Source organism: Cetorhinus maximus, chromosome 20 (genome assembly GCF_964194155.1).
Source record: "Cetorhinus maximus chromosome 20, sCetMax3.hap1.1, whole genome shotgun sequence".
Lineage (NCBI taxonomy): Eukaryota > Metazoa > Chordata > Chondrichthyes > Lamniformes > Cetorhinidae > Cetorhinus > Cetorhinus maximus.
The window spans coordinates 84,561,467-84,584,949 of record NC_135898.1 but is presented as its reverse complement, the minus strand read 5'-3'; the positions used below and the strand labels follow the sequence as shown (position 1 = coordinate 84,584,949).

Sequence of the window (23,483 nt, the reverse complement as noted above, 5' to 3'; positions counted from 1 at the left end):
ATCTTAGTAGTGGACAATTATATGTTCACTTTGAGCCAGGTTGGGTTATACGTCAGCTGAGTTAGGTGTGCCATTTAGACTCAACTCATCATCTTGGCTAACCAGGAATGAATTCCTTCAGGGCAGAGCACAGCTGCCTTAAGTTAAGAACAAACAAACAGACATTTGTTTAGCACCTTAAGGTTTTTTCCTCAGAACACCCCAAAACATTTTACAGCAAACATATTAACCCTTCAAACTGTGGAGTGGGCAGGGGGAAGATGGTGGCATAGTGGTAATGTCACTGAACTAGTAATTCAGAGGCCCAGACTCATGCTCTGAGGGCACGGGTTCAAATCCCACCACAGCAGCTGGTGGAATTTAAATTCAGTTAATAAATCTGGAACATAACACTAGACTCAGTAATGGTGACCATGGCAACTATCTTCAATTGTTGTAAAGGCCTATCTGGTTCACTCATGCCCCTTTAGGGAAGGAAATCTGCCACCCTTACTTGGTCTGGCCCATAAAAGACTCCAGACTCACGACAATATGGTTGATTCTTAACTGCCCTCTGAAATGTTGTTAAGGACAACAAATGCTGGCTTTGCAAGTGACACACAAGAATAAAGAAAAAAAAAGGTTTAATTCCCACTTTGTACCCGATCAAGGCCATGCTGCGGCAAGTTCCTGTATGAGGGGAACAAACACAGTCTGAAAGACTCTGCCTGGGCTGTATCTGTGTCTTCTGGCAGATGGTTATTAGAGGTGCTGACAAAATGTCTAGAAGCAGTTCATATGCCTGTTTTCCTCAGCAGTCAAGATGTGATGCCATAGAGACATGAAAGCAAGAAAGAGAGAGACAGTCATAATTTGAAAATGATAAATTAGTTAAAACCTAAAATTTTAAAAATGAACAAAAATATTTATTTTCTTTGAAAATGGAAAATCTGTAATGTCACTCAGAATGCGTGAAGTAGCAAACCAAAAAATGTGACATTAACTCCAGTGCCAGACCCCAACCGGACTCAGTTCTGTCATTTGTGCGTCCAACTGCAGGAGTGGACTGTCAAACAATAATTCGAATACAAACTGGGTTCATTAACAGGCTTCACAGAAGTAAGGGGTCTCTGTCATTCAAGGGTGGAGAAACCTTCCCTTGATGTTGTTGGTGACAGCATTCAGGTGTGGAGGAACTCGGGCTGCACACGAGCCACTTTCCGGAACTCTTTCCCATGGGATTTGGGACACTGCATCTCACACCAGCTGATGGGAACCATCTGTGCACCTAAGAGGGGAAAAGACCATATTTTAAAATATACAGGGATGGGGGTCAAGGCTGACAGTGATTTAGAATTTCATCTCTTTTGCTTTAAGATTGGTCCAATTCCTGACTCTTTTTTATAAAGATTTCACTCCCTGCTAGGTTGGATTCAATCACTTGCTTCAGCTGATCATTCTTCAGATGTGACCATCTTTCCATCTTCCGCCTTGTGTAAACCTGAGTTCAGCTAAATCTTTGCTGCTCCTATCCTAACTTGCATCGAATCCCATCCACCCATCACCCCTGCGCTCGCTAACTTTGGTACCGCGACAGCTTAATTTTAAAATCCTCATCCTTTATTTCAAATCTCTCTTTGGCTGCACCCCTCCCCATCTCTGTAACCTTCTCCGGCCTTGCAACTCTCCAAGACAACTGCGCTCCTCCAATTCTGGCCTCTTTGCATCGGATTTTCATTGCTTTACGATTGATAGCCATGCCCTCAGCTGCCTAGACCATAAGCTCTGGAAATTCATCCTGAAATCTCACCTCCTCTTTATGCCTGGATTTACACTATCCTCTGTGTGAAGAAGTTCTTCCTAACATCATCCCCGAATGGCCTAGCTCCAATTAAAATTGCCCCTAGTTCTGGAGTCCCCCCTGTCCCCCACAAAGGAAATAGTTTCTCTGCCAATTCCTTTTCTCACCTAAAACACCTCGATTAGACCATTCATCAACCTTCTATACTAAAGGGAGTAAAAGCAAAGTTCGTCTGTGCAGCCTGCCCTCAAAGTAGGAGTTTGATGAACTTCAGAAACACTTCAAAGCTGAGAGCTAGGATTTACTTACCTGCTTCACTGTGTGCGACAACCACACCAAGTTCGTTCTCTGCAGTAGTCAGCAGATAGTTAGACTGAGCATCACCTAAAGAGATCTAGGAGGATATGTTAAGGTTGAAAATGCGAGTCATACAGTTTAAACATCAGGGCATTAGCATTAGAATGATAAGATGAGTATTAAAATAAGTGCATTTAAAATTAAAAAAAACAAGAGGTATTGAACAAACTCAAAGAAGACAAAGCCTCTGCTCCGGATGGATTTTAAAAGAATCTTGGGATGAGATAGCAGAGGAAGAGGACTGGCAGATAGCTAATGTAATTCCTAAACTTAAGGAGGGGGACAGAACATGTCCAGGGAATTATAGACCTTAACATCAGTGGGAAGAAAAACAATGGAGTCCTTACCGAAGGAGGGAATAGAAGAACATCTAGAAATGCGAGGCAAAGAGATAGGCGACTACGCCGGAGTGAGACAGAGACTAAGTGAATAGCAAATTAGGTTCACTGGGGAATTCGGTGCGAAGGAAGGAAACTGTGGCATACTTAGGAATTATTCTAAGTGAGTAATTAAATTAAGTTAACTAACTAACATAAGTAATGATGGCAGGACTGGTGTTATGTTGCAGCTGTAGAATGTGGGAGCTTTTGGACGCCAAGGCGATCCAGGACAAACACATCTGCAGAAAGTGTAAGCAGCTAGAGGAATTCCAAATCAGGATGACTGACCTGGAAGCCAAACTGAAGACACTGCGCAACGTAAGGGAGGGAGAGAAATACCTGAACACTTTGTTCCAGAAGATGGTCACGCCTCTTAGAATAGGGTCATCTAATTTGGTTGGCAGTGAGGGACAGGAAGATGTAACCGTCAGTGGGGTAGGTAATGGGACCAAGCAGACAGTAGTGGAGGACATTCAGACTTTGCAATTGTCAAACAGGTTTGAGGTGTTCACAACATGTGTGGATGAAAGTAAGGTCTACAAGACGGGTGAGCAGGCTGGGTCATGGCACCATGGTACAGGAAGCCGTTCAAGCGGGGGAAGCAGTAGGAATCTAGTGATAGTAGAGGACAGTACAACGACGGGGATTGACACTGTTCTCTGCAGCAAAGAGCAAGAGTCCAGATGGCTGTTTTGCCAGCCCAGTGCCAGGATTCGGGACATCTGTTCAGCGGGTAAAGAGGAACTTGCAGTGGAAGAAGGAGGATCCAGTCATTGTGTTCCATGTAGGTACCAACAACATAGGCAGGACAAGGAAGGATGTTCTGCATAGTCAGTATGAGAAGCTAGGTACCAAATTAAGCAGGACCTCAAAGGTAATAACCTCCGGATCATTACCTAAGCCACATGCAAATTGTCATAGGGCAAATAAGAATAGAGAGATGAATGCGTGGCTCAAACACTGGTGTGGGAGAAGTGGGTTCTGGTGGTGGGGCACTGGAACCTGTACTGGGGAAAGCGGGGGCTGTACCGTTGGGATGGTCTGCACCTTAACTGTGCTAGGATGTATGTTCTTGCAAATTGCATAACTAGGGAAGTAGAGAAGGCTTTAAACTAAACAAGAGGGGTGAGGGATCAAGCTTGGGTAGATGTGGAAAATCAAAGGGTAGATTCAAAGCAGGAGACCATAATAGTAATATGGGATATAGGGTCATAGAATAGCAGGAAGGAGCAGAGAAATAAAACCTAAGAATACACCAATAGTCAAGACTAGATGTTATAAACATAACAAAAAGACAAAACTAAAGGCTCTGTATCTGAATGTGCGTAGCATTCATAAATGAATAGATAGCACACATTGATGCAAATAAATATTATCTGATAGCCAGTATGAAGACATGGCTGCAGGATGACAAGGATTGGGTCCTGAATATTGAGAGGTATATGACATTCAAGAAGAATAGGAAGCTAGCTAAAGGTGGAGGGGTAGCACTGTTGATCAAGACGGCATTGGTGCAATAGTTAATGATGACCTTTGTTCAGGAGATCAGGATGTAGAATCGGTTTGGGTGGAGATGAGGAATAGTAGGGGAAATAAGTCACTAGTGGGAGTGATCTACAGGTCCCCTAACAGTTACCACAATGTGGGGCAAAGTATACAAGAAGAAAAATTGGGTGCTTGTGACAAAGGGACAGTAATAATCATGGGTGACTTAGATTTACATATAAACTAGAAAAATCAGATTGACAGTAGTAGCCTGGATGAGGAGTTCATAGAATGCTTTCGAGATAGTTTCTTAGCGCAGCACATTCTGGAACTAACCAGAGATCAGGTTATATTAGACTTGGCAATGTGTAACGAGACAGGATTAATTAATGACCTCAGAGTGAAGGCACCCCTAGGTAGCAGTGACCACAATATAATTGAATTTTACATTCAGTTTGATAGGGTGAAGAGCGGGTCTAAGCTTAGTATTTTAAACTTAAATAAGGGCAACAATGTGGGCATGAAAGCTGAGCTAGTTGAAGTGAACTGGGATACTAGACTAGGGAATAGATCAATAGAGAAGCAGCGGCAGACATTTAAGGGGATATTTCAGAATAAGTATATTCCTACTATAAAGAAAAGTTCTAAGGGGAGGGCCCACCATCCGTGGTTAACTAAAGAAATTAAGGAAAAAGCATATAACTGCGCAAAGATGAGTGGCAGCTCAGGTGATTGGTCAGAATATAAAGAACAGCAGAGAATAACTAAAAGGTTAATCAGGAGAAAGAAATTAGAGTATGAGAGGAAGCTAGCTAGAAAAGTAAAAATAGATAGCAAGAGCTTCTTCAGGTATTTAAACAGGAAAAAAGTAAAGTGAGTGTTGGTCCTCTAGAGAGTGACAGTGGGGAGTTAATAGTAGATAAAAAGGAAATGGGGGATGAAATGATAAGTATTTTGCTTCTGTCTTCACGATAGACGATGCAAAAAAAAACATTCCTGTAATAGCTGTAAATCAGGAGGTGGAAAGGAGAGGGGAACTTGGTGAAATTACAATCACTAGGGAAGTGGTACTGAGCAAACTGATGGAGCTGCGGGCTAACAAGTCTCCAGGTCCTGATGGCTTCATCCTAGGGCCTTAAAAGAGGTGGCTAATGAGGTATTAGATGCGTTGGTGTTAACTTTCCAAAATTTTCTAGATTCTGGAAAGTTTGCATCAGACTGGAAAGTAGCAAATATAACCCCACTATTCAAGGGAGGGAGGGAAGCAGAAAAACAGAAAACCATAGGCAAGTTAGCTTGACATCTGTTGTGGGGAAGGTGTTAGAATTAATTATTAAGGAGGTTATAGCTGGGCACTTTGAGAAACTCAAGATAATCAGGAAGTCAACATGGTTTTGTGAAAGGAAAATCATGTTTAACCAATTTATTGGAGTTCTTTGAAAGAGTGACATGCACTGTGGATAAAGGAGAGTCTGCAGGCATGGAATCTGGATTTTCAGAAGGCATTTGATAAGGTGCAACATCAAAGGTTATTGTGGAAAATAAAAGCTCATGGTGCAGGGGGTAACATATTAGCATGGATAGAAGGTTAGCTGGCTGGCAGAAAACAGAGTATGCATAAGTGGGTCTTTTTCTGATTGGCAGGATGTAACAAGTGGAGTCCTGCAGGTCTGTGCTGGGGCTCAACTTTTTACAATTTATATCAGTGACTTAGATGAGGGGACTGAAGTTATGGCAGCTAAATTTACAGATGACACAAAGATAGGTAGGAAAGTATGTTGTGAAGAGAGCATAAGGAGGTTGCAGACAGATATAGACAGGTTGAGTGAGTGGACAAAAATTGGCAGATGGAGTATAATGCGAAGTTGTTCACTTTGCAGGAAAGAGAGCATTACTTAAAGGGAGAATGGCTGCATAATTCCAAGATGCAGAGGGATCTAGGTGTTCTAGTGCACAAGTCACAAAAAGTTAGTATGCAGGTGCAGCAAGAAATTAAGGCAGCTAATGAAATGCTATCCTTCATTACGAGCGGAATTGAACACAGAAGTAAGGATTTTATGCTTCAGTTTTACAGGGCATTGGTGAGACCACTTCTCGAATACTGTGTGCAGTTTTGGTCTCCTTATTTAAGGAAAGATGTAAGTGTGTTGGCGGCGGTTCAGTGGAGTTTTACTAGATTGATACCTGGAATGAGCGGGTTGTCGTATGAGGAAAGGTTAGACAGACTGGGCTTGTTTCCACTGGAGTTTAAAAGAGTGAGGGGTGACTTGACTGAACTATATAAGTTCCTGAACAGTATTGTCAAGGTGGACGTGGAAAGGATGTTTCCTCTTCTGGGTGAGTCCAGAACTAGGGGGCACTGTTTCAAAATTAGGGGTTGCCCTTTTAGGACAGAGATGAGGAGAATTTTTTTCTCTCTGAGGGTTGTGCGACTTTGGAAGGCTCTGCCTCCGAAGGCGGTGGAAGCCGGGCCGTTGAATATTTTTAAGGCAGAGGTAGATAGATTCTTGTTAGGCAAGGGGATCAAAGGTTATCATGGGTAGATGGGAATGTGGGATTCGAAACACAAACAGATCAGCCATGATCTTACTGAATGGCGGAGCAGGCTCAAGGGGCCGAATGGCCTACTTTTGCTTTTATTTCCTATGTTCATAAGTCATGATGGATTTCAAAAAAGGGAAAATCTTGCTTGACAAACCTTATTGAATTTTTTGAGAAGGTAACATAGGGACTGGACAACAGTAATGCAGTAAATGTAATTTATCTGGATTTTTAAAAGGCTTTCGATAAAGGTGTCCCATAATATACTGGTGAAAAAAAGAGAGTGTGCAGAGAAGGTTTACAAGAATACCAGAAATACAGGAAAGGATCGACAGGCTGGGTCTCTTCTCTTTTAAGGAAGGCCGAGGGGGGACCTAATAGAGGTCTTTAAAATTATGGAAAGTTTTGATAGAGTGGGTACAGAGAGAATGCTTCCTCTTGTGGGGAAGAGCATAGCTAGAGGCCATCAATAAAAGATAGTTACCAGAAATCCAATAGGGAATTCAGAAGAAACTTCTTTGCCCTTGATGGTAGGAACATGGAACTTGCTACCACGGAGTGGCTGAAGCGAATAGCACAGATGCATTCATGGATATGATGATAGATTTAGATGAGAAAAGGAGGAAGCCTGAGTAGAGCATAAATACCAACATAGAAAGCTGGGCCAAATAGCCCGTTTCTGTGCCATTTATGCTTTGTAATCCTAAACCGCATCTTGTTTTCATAGGGAAAATAAAGCATTTTATTTAAAAATTCCTTCTCCTTCCCTTTAATACCAGTTTTTCCTATGGCAGGCTTCCCCACAGAACGTTTAACAGGTGTTGGGAGTACTCTGTTTCTTAGAGAGACAGTCAACTGCAGGGGGCATCACATCAAAGGCAGATCCAAATGCACCTGTGCTTTACAGCAGGGGCCATTGGTAAGTACTCAGGAATGGGAGCCCAAAGTCTGAGTTAAGTTCCCTTTCTATGTTGAGGTGCTGAGGTGAAGTGCCCCATCTCAGGTTAGGCAACTTGCTATAGGGAACAGAAATTAGGACCCTTTCTGATCTTACAGCTCAGCTTCTGGCTGGATAAGGATGCTGAGCAATAAAGGGGACTTCCACTGGGATGCTGATGTGCTTGTGCTTGGTTCATAGGCAGAGACTGAACAACAAACGTTCTAGGCACTGTTTGATTTAAGATATTGCCTTGGATACAATTGGGTCCACTGTCTGTCTCCTTTTATATAGTAACTTACTGTTTTACAACTATTTTAACACTTTACAGATAATGAACTCAGTGACTACTGTTACCTTGGCAAAGTATAGCTGGTTTGTTACTGCCTGAAAAACAACTAAGGATAAATGACCAGTTAATCAGTTTCATTGGTTAAGAAAGGAACATTGGCCATGACATCTTGGGAGCTTTACCACTACCACAGGTTTGTTAGCAACTGCATTTATGTCTCATAGAAAGGACAGCACCTCTGACAATGCAGCACCTCTGACAATCCCTCCACAGCAGTTGGTGAAATTGGAATTCAATAAAAATCTGGAATTAAAAGTCTGATGATGACCATGAAACCATTGCTGCTTGTCATAAAAACCCATCTGGTTCATTAATGTCCTTCAGAGAAGGAAATCTACCGTCCTTACCTGGTCTGGCCTACATGTGACTCCAGACCCACAGCAATATGCTTGACTCTAAGATGCCCTCTGAACAAGGGCAATTGGGGATGGGCAATAAATGCTGGCCTAGCCAGTGATGCCCAAACCTCAGGAACGAATAAAAAATAAATTCCCTCAGTGCTGCAGTAGATTGTCAACATGGATTATACATGCAACTCCTAGACTGATTATTTTGAGGTGCAGCTAATAATCAGATATCAAATCAAATAATGATCTGTAAAGGATACCACTTTTGATAAAACAATGTCCCCGGGTCTGAAACATTTGTAGACCTCTATCTGCAAGAAAGAAGATTTACAGTAAATTTACAACAAGAACTTACCTTTGTACAACACCCCAGGACTTTCCAAAGTGCCTCACAACCAATGAAACACCTTCGAAGCGTAGGCACTATTGTTATGCAAGCACCTTGGGGCATTTTACTATGTGAAAGAAGCTGTTCTTGTTATGTATACAAACATGGATGTCAACTTGTGCGCAGTAAGATCCCACAAACATCAAATGAGATAACTGACCAGTTAATCTGCTCTTCAGGTGATGTTAGCTCGGACACCAGAAGAATTGTACAAATAATGCCATGGGATCTTTTAAATTTGCTTAAATATAAGGGAACAGTAGTATAGTGGTTATGTTACTGGACTAGTAATTCAGGATGCCTGGACTAAATCTGGAGATATGAGTTCAAATCCCACCATTTAAATTCAATTTAAAATTCGGAACAACAAGCTGGTGTCAGTAATGGTGACCATGTAATTATCAGAATCTTGTAAAACCCATCTTTTTCTTTTAATCATTTCATGGGATGTGGGCTTCGCCGGCTCAGCCAGCATTTATTGCCCATCCCTAATTGCCTTTGAGAAGGTGGTGGTGAGCTGCCTTCTCGAACCGCTGCAGTCCATGTGGTGTAGGTACACCCACAGCGCTGTTAGGGAGGGAGTTCCAGGATTTTGACCCAGTGACAGTGAAGGAACGGTGATATATTTCCAAGTTAGGGTGGTGAGTGACTTGGAGGGGAACATCCAGGTGCTGGTGTTCCCACCTATCTGCTGCCCTTGTCCTTCTAGATGGTAGTGGTCATGGGTTTAGAAGGTGCTGCCGAAGGACCCTTGGTGAATTGTTCACCAATGTCCTTTAAGGAAAGAAAGCTGCTGCCCCTGCCCAGTCTGACCTATAAATGATTCCAAAACCACAGCAATGTTGCTGACTCTGAACTGCCCTCTGAAATGGCCTAGCAAGCCGCTCCGTTAAGGGCAATTAGTGATGGCAATAAAGGCTAGTCTTGCCAGCGACACCAACATCCCATGAATGAATTAAAAAAAACACAGGCAGAAGATTTTATCCAGAGGAGCAATGCAGCACCCCTCAGCACAGGAATAGTGAGTCAGCTCAAACTCCTTACACATAGTCCAACACACAACCTCCTGACCCAGAGGCAAGTGTGCCACCAATTGAGACAAGTTGACGGTCTGTTCTGCAAGAGCTGAGTCCTGATCTCATTAATGTTTGCCAAATGCAGTCAGAAACCAATGGGTAGGAATGAGTCATGGAGGCAAAAATCGAAGCTCAGCACATTCAATGAAACATTAACATTGCTACTCACTCACACAACAAGCTTTTACTTTCAATGCAGGGATGAGAGGGGAGATTTTTTTTAAAAATTCAGAAAGAACAATTGGGCGACTCCTGGGACCATTTTAGTTTCCATCACAAACATATAAACTTAAGGATGGAGGAGGACACTGACAGAGGGAATACTTGACCTCTCGCCCAAAGCAGTGAAGAGAAAGATGGTGCATACCTTGTCCTTTTCTGTTGCTCGAATATCTTCTCTTCTACATGAAATAATGTAAAGTTATGAGAGCTGATTGAGTCCACCTCCCTGGCAAACCTTGTCCTGTCCTTAAAATATTCAACATTTTAGTTTGCTAACACTTAATGTTTTAAGGGACTGGTACAAGCTATAATTGGTGAGGCTATCATAATTCTACTATCTACCAAATAAGAAAGATAGACAGAGGCATGGTAGCATAGTGGTTACGGTACTGGAATCCATGGGATTGGCTAATAATCCAGAGACACGGGCTCAGATCCCAACACAATAGCTGGGGAATTTAAATTCAATTAATTTAATAAAGCCTGGAATAAAAAGCTCCTATGTATCAATAATGGTGACCATAAAACTACCTGACTGTTGTAAAAACTCAACAGGTTCACTTAAGTTCTTTAGGGAAGGAAATCTGCTGTCCTTATCAGCCCTGGCCTATTATGTGACTCCAGACTCACAGCAATGTGATTGACTCTTAACTGCCTCTGAAATGGCTGAGTAAGCCACTCAGTTGTATTCAAAAAGGTAGTTCACCACCATCAATTTATGGGCTATTAAGGTTGGGCAATAATTATTGGATTTACCAGTGTGCCAACATCCTGTGAGTGAATTAAAAAAAAGCAACTCAGACACAAGCAAACTGCTAAAGATCAACAGATCCATGCAGATTTTAACATGGTCCTAATTTTATACAACATGCATGGTGTGCAGAGAATATCGCCAAATCTGTTGAAGTGGGATGAATCCAGTCCCTCATTAGCACAAGCAGCATTGTCTTTTCTCTGTCCAATTCTGTCTTTCATTCCAGGGTTCTTGGTGGGCTCCAGCTCCACACCAGCCAGCACCTCTCTAACAATCTATCCACGTGAGCCTCAACGAGTATTAGATGGCAGTTTGCAAATCCTGGAGCATCATAGTTTATCCTGACCCTGTCGCATTTGATGCCTATTCACCTTTACAGCAGGAGTTAATTGAAAAGTATCCTGAAGCAGAATCTTAGCTGACTTTCACCCTCAAAACCAGAGCAATTCAAGTGGCACCCTTGCTTTTTTTTCTTCAGGGCATAGTGTATTAGAGAGTCAGGAGGTACAAGTCTATGGACTGCAGTCTCACTGAAAAGAGTTCAAAGTTGTGCTGAAATGAATTATATGCCAGATAGCGAGGGACTATTGTGAAGTGCTGTAAAATTGTGGAGTAGAATTCACCAACTTTTTATGTCCCCTAAATGCAGAGAATGACTTGTGTGCTTATTCCAATGCCTCAATACTGTGGCCTGGGGTTGGGTTGGGGGTGGGGGGTAAAGTATTCCCAGATCTCTCCTACTTGCTTCTGAACAATCAACTGACTGCAGATCAGCAACAGCTCAACCACTTGCTTGCCTCAAGGTATGCAAGACCAATAAAATCAGAAAAGGGAAGGACCATAGGGGCAAAGTACTCTAGAATGTATTGGCGTGTGAAACATTCAAAATCTGATGGAAGCATTGTTCGTGAGGAGCTGTAAAGCAGATTTATAGACCAAACTATTAACTCATGCTCTCCTGCCAGACTGCAGAGCCAGTTTGCATTATTAATATTACCTAATGGTTCCACGAAAAGTCCCTTTCAGTGGAGTGGATCGTACGTATAAAATATGGACTTTAGCAAACCGCGGGTTGATACTGGTCACCTGTTTATAAAAAGAAAAATATCCATTAATATGTATACTAAACGTGATTCAGAACACTTGGGGAATGGCAAGTGATGCTTAGCAGTGAGAGGGGGATATGGGTTGCGGGGGGGGGTTTAAAAAGAGCAACAACTCATGAGTCTATGTTCCAGACATGCTACAACTACAATATCTGAGAGATTGACCATTAGCAAAGTTAATTTTAAAACATTTAAGACTTTAAACAATGCACACCTCACAGGGTTAACACATGGATCAGTCCAGTCAATGCATGTGAGCGACAGTCTGCCACAATCCACAGCAGGGTAAAATTAAGCGGTTTTTTTTTCATTTTCAAGATATGGGCATTCATGGCTGTTGTTGCTTATCCCTAATTGCCTTTGAGAAGGTGGTGGTGGTGGTGAGCTACCTTCTTGAACTGCTGCAGTCCATATGGCAAAGATGTTCCCAGGACTGTTTGGGAGGGAGTTCCAGGACTTCGACCCAGCAACAATGAAGGAAAGGCAATATAGTTTCAAGTCAGGGTCCTGTGCAACTTGGAGGAGAACATGTTGGTGGTGCTGTTCTCATGCATCTGCTACCCTTGTCCTTCTAGGTGGTAGAGGGTTGGTCGAAGTAGCCTTAGCAAATTGCTGCAGTACATCTTGTAGATGGTACACACTACTGCTACTGTGCTCTGGTGGTGGAGAGAGTCCAACTTTTCAGCCAAGGTGGACTTTAAGGGATGCTAAAGGGACTAAGAAATGGTTGTTAGCCAATCTCTGATGGCGTGGTGGGATGAGTTCTGCAGATGGCCTTAGCGGCCTCGGGTTCAAGCTTGGAACGTAAACTGATCGCTATTTTCCTTCCAACTAGAAGTGTATGTGAATGTTGACCAGGCACAGGGTTAGTCCACTCATTCAAGAATCATACAGCACAGGAGGCCATTCATCCCATTGTGCCTTTGCTGGCTCTTCAAAAGAGATATCCAGTTGGCCCCACTCAACCTGATCTTTCCCCATAGTGCTGAAAATATTTCCTTTTCAAGTATTTACCCAATTCCCTTTCAAAAGTTACTACGGAATCTGTTTCCATCACTTTCAGGGAGTGTATTCTGGATCATAGCTCATTGCAGGGTGTACTGGAGGTTAAAGACTCAAAATTTTAAGTAAATTTAAGTTAAAGTTTGACTCCATTAGGGGCTGCAGAAGAAAAGGTTTGAAACCACCTTACCTTACATGTTACAACAACACCGACTTCTGGCAGGAGTTGGGGTTCTGTGTCTTGGGCCACTGATATGACTGGAACCTGGGAATAACAGCTCAGAGTTATCAGAGAAATGGGTCATTCAGTCCAGCTGGCATGTAGCGGTGTTTATGCTCCACACGAACCTCCCCTCACTCTACTTCAGTTAACCCTGTCCATGAGTTCTTCTTTTCCTTTCTCCCTCTTGTACTTGTCCAGGTTCCCCTCAAATGCATCCTATCCCCTTAAATATTACCTGTGGTAGTGAGTTCCATAGTCTAGCCACTCACTGGGTGAAGAAATTTCTCCTGAATTTCCTTTGGATTAATATTGGCGAGCTTATATTTGTGTCCTCTAGCTTCTGAAACTAGCAACTAGGAGGTGCAGAAAGCTTTCCTGGCCCATGAGGGAGGGGAATGAGAAAGGAAGGTCAACTAATGCCACTTCTGCACTTGGGCTTGGGTGCAGGTTCAATCATTCTAAAATACTGATAAACAAAGAGTTAGCTGCGACAAGACTGTGCTCCTCCTCTCCCGACCTGGCAGCTTACTGGGTTTATAGGATCAACTATAAACAAATTACCACATTTAATGAGAAGCACAAAAAGTAACAAATGCACAGCTCAATGGAACCACTGAGTAAGGAGGTTCATATTGAATTTCTGATCTACGTTAAGTTAGCTGATCTCAGCCAGGCAGCAGTTAAAGCCCCCTCAGCACCACTGGGTTAAGGGAGAATAGAAGAAAACAACCAGGTGTTCCCAGTTGTGAGCGTTCACTGGATAAAGAATGGACATCGAGGGCAGGAACTGGAGAGATCCTAGGAACAGGAGGCCATTTCGCCTCTCGAGCCTGTTCTGCCATTCAACGTGATCATGGCTGATCTGCAACCTAACATTCAAATACAAGTCTTATCCACAAATCCCTCAATGCCATTGGTTAACAATCTATCAATCTCAACTTTAAGTTAACACAATTCTCTCTACAGTCTTACGTCCTTTTCCATTTCTTAATTGCATCCACAAAATCTCCGTTACCAGCTTATTCCTCCTTAGATTCTCAATTATTTAAGTGATTTCATCTTTTGTCGCTAAGGTCACTCCTCCCCTCTACCATTTTCCCTATGTTTCCTACAGATCCTATTACCTGGTATATTTAGTTCCCAGTGCCAGCCATATCTCAGTAATGGTTGCTATACTCCTGATAGCCAGTCGAAGGAAGAATCCAAAGCCAGCCTTTACTTAAGAATAGGTTTAACAGAAGCATTACAGGCATACATCTCCTGACTCCACTCACCCTTGTGTCAGTAAGTGCCTCTGTGTGTGTGTGTGTTCAAGTAACCATCCAATCAATGCCTTCTACCTTATGTGCTTAACTTCAATTGATACAACTAACAATGGTTAAAAAAGTTAAATTCATTCAATTTGTTCCTTATACTGCATGCATTTGTATAAAGAAGCTTATTCGGGCCACTCATTCTGAACTGTCCTTCTGTTCTAATGTTTACCCACATGTTTCTTATTTCTCTCTCCTGGTTTAGTTTCTTTACATCTTTTAGTATTTGCTTTACCTGTAGTGCCTAAAGCAGAATTTCTGATTATCACTCTAGTCTTTTCCTTTGTGTTTGTTTTCAAAACAATTATTTACACTACCCAGCATTTGTGGAACTAAAATCCAGGATGAAGAGAAAATTAGTAAAGAAAAAGGAAAGTAAAATTAATTGGGCTTACTAGCAAACTTCCTGCATAGCTGTGATTCAATCATAGTGCATGCTTTAAGGGATGCTTTCAAACTTAGTAGGTGGTCTGGTTTAGGATATCCTCATATGCTCCAATCCCAAGTTCAAGAACTTGAATTTATAAATGCACCTTTCAAAACCTCTGGGATATCCCAAAGTACTTTACGAGCAATGAAGCGCTTTTAAACTGGAATTACTGATGTAATGTAGGCAATGCAAACAATCTGAGCACATGTGCAGCACAGCCAGATAAGCTGTTTTTAATGATTTTGTTATGGCATAAATATTGGTCAGGAGAACTCCCCTGCTCTTATTCAAAATAGTACCATGGGATCTTTAACACCCACTGGAGGGGGCAATCAGGGACTGGATTTAACGTCCCCTCTGAACGTTGTCACTATCAAGCTCAGTACAAACTTAAGGATACTGAATATTACAGACTGTAAGATCATACTTTGTGAAAGTGACCAAAAAACCTGTTAAGATGGCTGCAACTTAAGATCTGGCTACTGGCATTTAAACTGTGGTCAGTATTCAATTCTGTAGACAGTATTTGATTCTGTGGCCAGGATTTAGTTAAACATGGACCTGAATAAGGGTTCTTCGCAGCCACCTGTGAAGCTTAAACATCTCACTGCTTAAGGATGAACCAGCGTTCAAGGAACATGGGATCTCTAGACTCATGCGGAGTCATACAGACTCAAAATGTTAACTCTGTTTCTCTCTCCACAGATGCTGCCAGACCTGCTGAGTTTGTCCAGCATTTTCTGTTTTTATTTCTGATTTCTAGCATCCACCATATTTTGCTTTTATCTAATGTCTTCTTAGTTGAGTTAATGCTTTCTTTGGAGTGGTCTCCGAGTGCCATATTGAGCAAAGGGATATATTTGAGCACAAGCTGGAGCACAGATAAGAATGAATGACCATTGTCAACTGCTTTTGCATCGTGGTTGCCTGGACCTCAGAAATGTTAACCCAGCAATCATGTGACTGAAACTAATTTTCAAGGACTGCAGCTAAAATATCCTGAACAGACTGAATCCAGCAGAGAAACATCTGAACCATCAGAGGTGATAGTCTTCTAATGCAGCCAAAGTGCTGTACTTGTTCTAGCTTCCGAGTCCACCTGAGAACCATTCTCCTGGCTATTTGTCTACATGAGGCTTTGCAGCTTTAGGAGAGTCTTTTGTTTCTAAAAGAACTTCAATCCAACTAAAGTATTAACTCAACTAAGAAGACATTAGCCCTGCACGAGTTATAAATCCCGTTTTCATAATTATGGCTTTAAATTCATCTATATCTAATCTCTGTGTGTGTCATGAAGAGATATTGTCTATAATGTTATTGGAAATTATTTTTAAATTGGGATTGTAGTAGGGTCTGTGTCTGTGTGTGGCTTAATTGGGTTAAAGTCAGCTAGTCTGGGTGCTTTGATGTATAGTAGTTTGAGATGTTAATTGGGTAAACATAAGTAAAGACAGAAGGTAAAGAGTACATTTGCATTTGTTGAATAGACCATTCAAAGAATGGGTGAAATCTTGCAGCTGGATAGAAGATGCCAAGCAATGTGTTTATTTTTTTCAGCTTACTAATAAAATTGGTGGAATGAAATGGTTTGTTAGGATTTCCAGCATCCGCAGTAGCTTTTAGCTTTTTGTTTTTATCTTTGGGTAAAATTAAAAAACCTAGTAAAACAATGGAAAATTTACAAAGGGGAAGCTAGGTATAAACGGAAAGGTGTTTGTGTGAGAGAGCCAGAGGCATGTAAGATCGAACCAGCCTATAAGCCAACAACTGTGTCTTAAAATTGAAAGGAACTTCATTTGGAATTCGTATGGTCAAATGTGCTTGTCCTGGTGTCTGTTTAAAATCTATGGGTTACTGTTACCTTGGTGAAGATTTACCTGGGAGTGATTAATTTGGAGATTTGTTTAAAAGTTATTATGGTAATAATTTGTAGATTTGTTCAATTAGTTCCTAAACATTAATAAATGTTTAATTTAGTTTTATATAAAACCTCTTGAGGCTTGGTGGTTTTATTCCCAAATTAGAGCTGCATCTCAAACATACCAACTGAAAATATAGGTTACGACAGCTGTTCAAGTTTCCCTCTGGGGTTTAAACAACTCAGCCTTTACCAACTGTTGTGTCATAACAGTGTGTGAGAGTAAGTTAAGTGATTGAGACATTGTGCTTCAAACATCCGGAACAAGTGTGTGATAAGTAACCTTCCTTGTTTTTAAAATCACCAAAAAGCTTGCTGCTGGCATTTATTTTTGAATTAGGCAAAATGATTCTAAGGGTAAGGAAATGCAAACACCTTACATACAGTCATCCTGATTACAGACTGGATGGGACCACACAAATTCTGTCCATAACAGCACCTGGAATACTTGTTTAATTCTTTGTAGTGGGAGTTGAACCCACAACCTTCTGGCTTAAAGGTGAGAATGTTACCCACTGAACTAAGGTTCACACCTTATTTGTGGCAATGGAGGCATTCCACTGATCTGGCTCCTAGATACGGTTATTAACAAATAATTTTTATGAGAGTATATGCACAAAATGCTCTCTGAAATTGGCACTGAATGAACAAATGTGCTCTTCCCCAAGGTTAAGCTGGAATTCCCTGTAGAGTGGCTGAAAAGCCCAGGAATTGATTTAACAAACAGCATGCAATGATTCTGTGCCTTGCTTACCATTCCATTGTCATTTTCCTTCACCACATACCCGGCTAAAGATGCAAAAATGTATCCGTGTCTGGAGTACGTGCCATTACCAGGAGTGCAGTCCTCTATGCTGCACAATCTCTCCCCTGTAGACATGCAACAGAATATTGACAAATTAGATTATATGCATGCAAGATTGTGAATAAAGAAAAACTTTCATTTATCAAGCCCCTTTCATGATGTCAGGATGTTCCAAATCTCTTCACAACAAAGTTAGTATATTTGAAGCATAGTCATTGTTTTAAGGTATGAAATGTGGAGGCAGCCACCTTGTGTACAGCAAGTCCCACAAACAGTGATGTGATACTGACCAGACAACCTGTTTTAGAGATAAAAACAAAAAGCTAAAAGCTACTGCGGATGCTGGAAATCCAAAACAAAAACAGAATTACCTGGAAAAACTCAGCAGGTCTGGCAGCATCGGTGGAGAAGAAAAGAGCTGACGTTTCGAGTCCTCATGACCCTTCAACAGAACTGAAGTATAGTTAGGAGAGAGGTGAAATATAAGCTGGTTTAAGGTGGGGGGGCTTCACTGGAACAATGCAGCAAGCCAAGGACAGACATGTGGGCAAGAGGGCAGGGTGGAGTGTTAAAATGGCAAGCAACAGGGAGGTTTGGGTCTTTCTTGCAGACAGACCACAGGTGTTCTGCAAAGCGGTCGCCCAGTTTGCGTTTGGTCTCTCCAATGTAGAGGAGACCGCATTGGGAGCAACGAATGCAGTAGGGATACTCAAGGTACAGCTCTAGTGGGGGTGGGGTGGAGAGACTAACAAGGTATTAGTTGTAGATTTAAAAATTATGGAAATAGGTGGGAAAAGAAGAATCTATATAAATTTTTTTTAAAAAGGGGGGGAGCGGGAAGAAACGGGATGGGGATGGTGGGAGGGGGAGTTTAAGATCTAAAGTCGTTGAATTCAATATTCAGCCCGGAAGGCTGTAAAGTGCCTAGTCGGAAGATGAGGTGCTGTTCCTCTAGTTTGCGTTGGGCTTCACTGGAACAATGCAGCAAGCCAAGGACAGACATGTGGGCAAGAGAGCAGGGTGGAGTGTTAAAATGGCAAGCGACAGGGAGGTTTGGGTCTTTCTTGCGGACAGACCGCAGGTGTTCTGCAAAGCGGTCGCCCAGTTTGCGTTTGGTCTCTCCAATGTAGAGGAGACCGCATTGGGAGCAACGAATGCAGTAGACTAAGTTAGGGGAAATGCAAGTGAAATGCTGCTTCACTTGAAAGGAGTGTTTGGGCCCTTGGACGGTGAGGAGGGAGGAAGTGAAGGGGCAGGTGTTGCATCTTCTGCGTGGGCATGGGGAGGTGCCATAGGTGGGGGTTGAGGAGTAGGGGGTGATGGAGGAGTGGACCAGGGTGTCCCGGAGGGAACGATCCCTATGGAATGCCGCCAGGGGGGGGTGAAGGGAAGATGTGTTTGGTGGTGGCATCATGCTGGAGTTGGCAGAAATGGCGGAGGATGATCCTTTGAATGCGGAGGCTGGTGGGGTGATAAGTGAGGACAAGGGGGACCCTATCATGTTTCTGGGAGGGAGGAGAAGGCGTGAGGGCGGATGCGCGGGATATGGGCCGGACACGTTTGAGGGCCCTGTCAACGACCGTGGGTGGAAAACCTCGGTTAAGGAAGAAGGAGGACATGTCAGAGGAGCTGTTTTTGAAGGTAGCGTCATCAGAACAGATGCGACGGAGGCGAAGGAACTGAGAGAATGGGATGGAGTCCCATTGTTTTAGAGGTGTTGGCTGAGGAATGAATATTGGCCAGGTCACTAGACACAACTCCCCCGCTCTTCTTTGAAATAGTGCCCTGGAATCTTTTGTTTGCCTGAGGGAGTAGACCCTTAATGTCACATTCAAAAGATGGCAACCTTCAACAGTGGAGAATTATCCCAGTACAACACACAGTGTCAGCTCAGATTATGCACTCAAGTCTCTGGAATGGGGCATCATCATCCATTACATCCTTCCAAAGATTAAAAGCACAGTTACAGCCTTTCAAAGCTGCGATCTGTCTGGGCTTTCTGCTCAGCAAATCACTGAAAACCACCATTTGCATCCAGAAAATAACAGAGTTGGGATATTTTGATCATTTTTTTCATGCATTTCTGATCACGATCAGCTTTGCCTTGATACTTATGCTGTTGTCAGTTAACCTTGTGTATTTTTAATTGCTACTATTGATCGCATGTATAAATATCCATGCAGCCCTTACTCTGACACCTGGCAGGTCTGGCTTCCCTGCCTGCAATCCCTGTATAGTCATCAAAATGTCTACACTGCTTCTGGGGGTTCCCGCTATGGTTCAGTTGGTACAGAAGATCATGGTTTGAAATTACAGAGCATTGAGCACAAAATCCAGGCTGATACTGAGAGTGCAGTACGGAGGAAGTTCTACAATGTTGGATTTTGGATGAGATGTTAAGCTCTCTCAGGTGGATGTAAATGATCCCACAGCAATATTTTCCAGCATAGAATAGTTGGGCTGAATGGCCTGTTTCTGTGCTGTATTTTCTACGTATGGTAGCCAGGGGCCTGGACTTTCTGGGACCCTATTGCCTGGGTTACAAATTGTGTGGATGACAGATACCAGGGTGCCAGGCAGAACAGGGCCCAAGTCGGGGTTACTAGGGACCCAATAGACAGGAACAAAGATGTCTGGAAAGTGTCTTCCAGGGTATGAGCATGAGGGACTCCGGATCACATTTGGGGTCTTTGACTTCAAACCAAGAGACCCTACCCACAGAAAAACAAAACCAAACCTCTTGCGTAACTCTGAATTAGGACTTAGGCCCCAAAAACCCCAACCCCAGAATCACCCCAGACTCCAAAACTAGCCCTCCAGACCTCAGGATCAGCCACAATAATAAAAAAAACAGAAAATGCTGGAAATGCTACCAGTCCTGTTAAGTATTTCCAGAATTTTCTGTCCTTATATCAAGTTTACAGCTTCCACAGTTTTTAGCTTTTGCCCTATTTTAGGGGTCCAAACCCTAGAACCGGGTCCCCGGATCAGGCTCCGGTACTCGGGCCCCCAGGCCCCCGGATCAGGCTCTAGTACTCGGCCCCCAGGGTCAGGCTCCAGTACTCGGGACCCCAGGCCCCAGGATCAGGCTCCAGTACTCGGGACCCCAGGCCCCAGGATCAAGCTCCAGTACTCGGGACCCCAGGCCCCAGGATCAGGCTCCAGTACTCGGGCCCCAGGATCAGGCTCCGGTACTCGGGACCCAGGCCCCAGGATCAGGCTCCAGTACTCGGGCCCCAGGATCAGGCTCCGGTACTCGGGACCCCAGGCCCCCGGATCAGGCTTCAGTACTCGGGCCCCAGGCCCAAGGATCAGGCTCCAGTACTTGGGCCCCAGGATCAGGCTCCGGTACTCGGGACCCAGGCCCCAGGATCAGGCTCCAGTACTCGGGCCCCAGGATCAGGCTCCGGTACTCGGGACCCCAGGCCCCCGGATCAGGCTTCAGTACTCGGGCCCCAGGCCCAAGGATCAGGCTCCAGTACTTGGGCCCCAGGCCCCAGGATCAGGCTCCAGTACTCGGGCCCCGGGCAGCTCCGTTTACCTGGGATGCAAAGTTTGAGCGGCGCCATCACAGCTTCGCGGAGTCCCGAAAGCCACTTGGCGGTTGGCTACAGCCCGTTGCTAGGATGGTGGCCAGGATGGGACATTACGGCCGGCGGGCGTCCCTCCCTCTCCTCGGTGCTGCCACCTATTGCTGGTGTGGGAGCGGTGCAGCAAAGAAACAACAGAGCAATCACCTGACGCATAATTCATCCGAATTGTATCCAAGGTTACTTTTTAATTTAGTGTCACAGAGTTTTACAGCACGGAAAGAGGCCCTTCAGCCCATCATGTCCACACTGGTCATCAAGCCTCTATCTACTGTAATCCCAGTTTCCAGCACTTGGCCCATAGCCTTGTATGCTCTGGTGTTTCAAGCGCTCATCTGAATACTTCTTAAATGGTGTGAGGGCTCCCGCATCTACCACCCTTTCAAGCAGTGAGTTCCAGATACCCACTGACCCTCTGGGTGAAAGAAAATTTCCTCAAATCCTCTCTAAACCTCCTGCCCCTTGCCTCAAATCTATAGCCCCTGGTTATTGACCCCACCACTAAAGTGAAAAGTTTCTTCCTATTTACCCTATCCATGTCCCTCATAATTTTGTACACCTCAATCAGCTCTCAACTCACCCCAGTCTTCTCTGCTCTAAGGAAAACAACCCCAGCCTAAGCAGTCTCTCTTCATAGCTGAAACACTCCAGCCCAAGCAACATCCTGGTGAACCTCATCTGCACCCTCTCTAGTGCAATCACATCCTTCCTATAGTGTGGCGACCTGAACTGCACACAGTACTCCAGATGTGGCCGAACTAATGTTTTATACAGCTCCATCATAACTTCCATGCTTTTGTATTCAATGCCTCGACTAATAAAGGCAAGTATCCCATATGCTTTCTTAAGATCATAAGATCATAAAACAAAGGAGCAGAAGTAGGCCATGATAGGGGCTTGATGACCAGTGTGGACATGATGGGCTGAAGGGCCTCTTTCCGTGCTGTAAAACTCTGTGACACTAAATTAAAAAGTAACCTTGGATACAATTCGGATGAATTATGTGTCAGGTGATTGCTCTGTTGTTTCTTTGCTGCACCGCTCCCACACCAGCAATAGGTGGCAGCACCGAGGAGAGGGAGGGACGCCCATCAAGTCTACCCTGCCATTCAATGAAATCATGGCTGATCTGATAATCTTCAATTCCACTTTCCTGCCTTTTCTTCATAACCTTTGATTCCCTTACTGATTTAAAATCTGTTTATCTCAGCCTTGAATATACCTAATGACCCAGTCTCTACAGCCCTCTGTGAGAGAAGAAATTCCTCCTCATCTCTGTTTTAAATGGGCGACCCCTTACTCTGAGATTATGCCCTCTGCTCCTAGACTTTCCCACAAGGGAAGACAACCTCTCAGCATCTACCCTGTCAAGCCCCCTAAGAATCTTATATGTTTCAATAAGGTCGCCTTTCATTCTTCTATACTCCAATGAGTACAGGCGCAGGCTACTCAACCTCTCCTCATAAGAAAATCCCTCTATACCCAGGATCAACCTAGTGAACCTTCTCTGGACTGCCTCCAATGCCAGTACATCTTTCCTTGGATAAGGGGACTAAAACTGTTCACAGTATTCTAGGTGTGGCCTAACTAGTGCTTTGTATAGTTTTAGCAAGGCTTTCCTATTTTTATACTCCATTCCCTTTGAAATAAAGGACAATATTCCATTTGCTTTCCCTATTACCTGTTTAACTTATATATTCGCCTTTTGGGATTCATGCACGAGGATCCCCAAGTCCTTCCGTGCTGCAGCTTTTTTCAGACTTTCTCCATTTAAATAATATTCAGCTCTTCTATTCTTCCTGACAAAGTGCATAACCTCACATTTTCCCACATTATATTCCATCTGCCAAGTTTTCGCCCACTCACTTAACCTGTCTATGTAACAACCTTATTTAAGAAGGGAGGGATACAAAAAAACAGTTAACTATAGGGCAGTTAGCTTAACATCTATCATTAGGAAAATGTTGGAGTCCATTATAAAGGATGTAATAGCAGAACATTTAGAAATACATAATCTAATCAAGTGGAGTCAGCATGGTTTCATGAAGGGGAAATCATGCCTAACACATTTCTTGGAATTCTTTGAGGGGGTAACAAGCAGGATAGATAAAGGGGCACCAGTAGATGTAATATATTTGAATTTCCAAAAGTTTTTCAATAAGATACCACACATTAGGATACTTAAAAAAGATAAGAGCCCATGGGGTTGGAGGTAGTATATTAGCATGGATAGAGGATTGACTAACAGAAAGTTTGGATACGGAGGTGGGGGGCGGCATTTTCAGGACGGCAACCAGTAACTAGTGGAGTCCCACAGGGATCAGTGCTGGGGCCGCAATTATTTACAATATATATTAATGACTTGGACGAGGGAAATGAATGTACTGTCGCCAAGTTTGCGGATGACACAAAAAGAGGCGGGAAGGCAAGCGGTGAGGATGACACAAAGTCTACAGAGGGATATAGACAGGTTAAGT

The 23,483-nt window shown here is 43.3% G+C and overlaps 1 protein-coding gene across 1 annotated transcript; it reads right to left on the bottom strand.

Annotated features, from left to right (window-relative positions):
- Nucleotides 1-883: 883 nt before the first annotated feature.
- Nucleotides 884-21,093, bottom strand: exosc1 (exosome component 1). The gene is made up of 8 exons (XM_078565064.1): nucleotides 20,958-21,093; nucleotides 17,366-17,481; nucleotides 12,918-12,992; nucleotides 11,617-11,705; nucleotides 10,011-10,044; nucleotides 8,440-8,490; nucleotides 2,090-2,174; nucleotides 884-1,267 (listed from the first exon to the last, which is right to left on the bottom strand). Exons 1-8 carry the CDS (start codon nucleotides 20,983-20,985, stop codon nucleotides 1,161-1,163), a joined length of 585 nt encoding a protein of 194 aa, XP_078421190.1. The 5' UTR covers nucleotides 20,986-21,093; the 3' UTR covers nucleotides 884-1,160.
- Between the last annotated feature and the right edge of the window lie 2,390 nt (nucleotides 21,094-23,483).

Bases quoted from the DNA above. Each gene is read 5' to 3' on its own strand.
- exosc1 (XM_078565064.1), bottom strand. From the start codon at position 20,985: ATGGCGCCGCTCAAACTTTGCATCCCAG. The intron at 11,706-12,917 runs GTAAGGTGGTTT...TTTTATAAACAG, and splicing joins GTGTTGTTGTAACATGTAAG to GTGACCAGTATCAACCCGCG. The intron at 10,045-11,616 runs GTAATATTAATA...TATTTCATGTAG, and splicing joins ACTTTTCGTGGAACCATTAG to AAGAGAAGATATTCGAGCAA.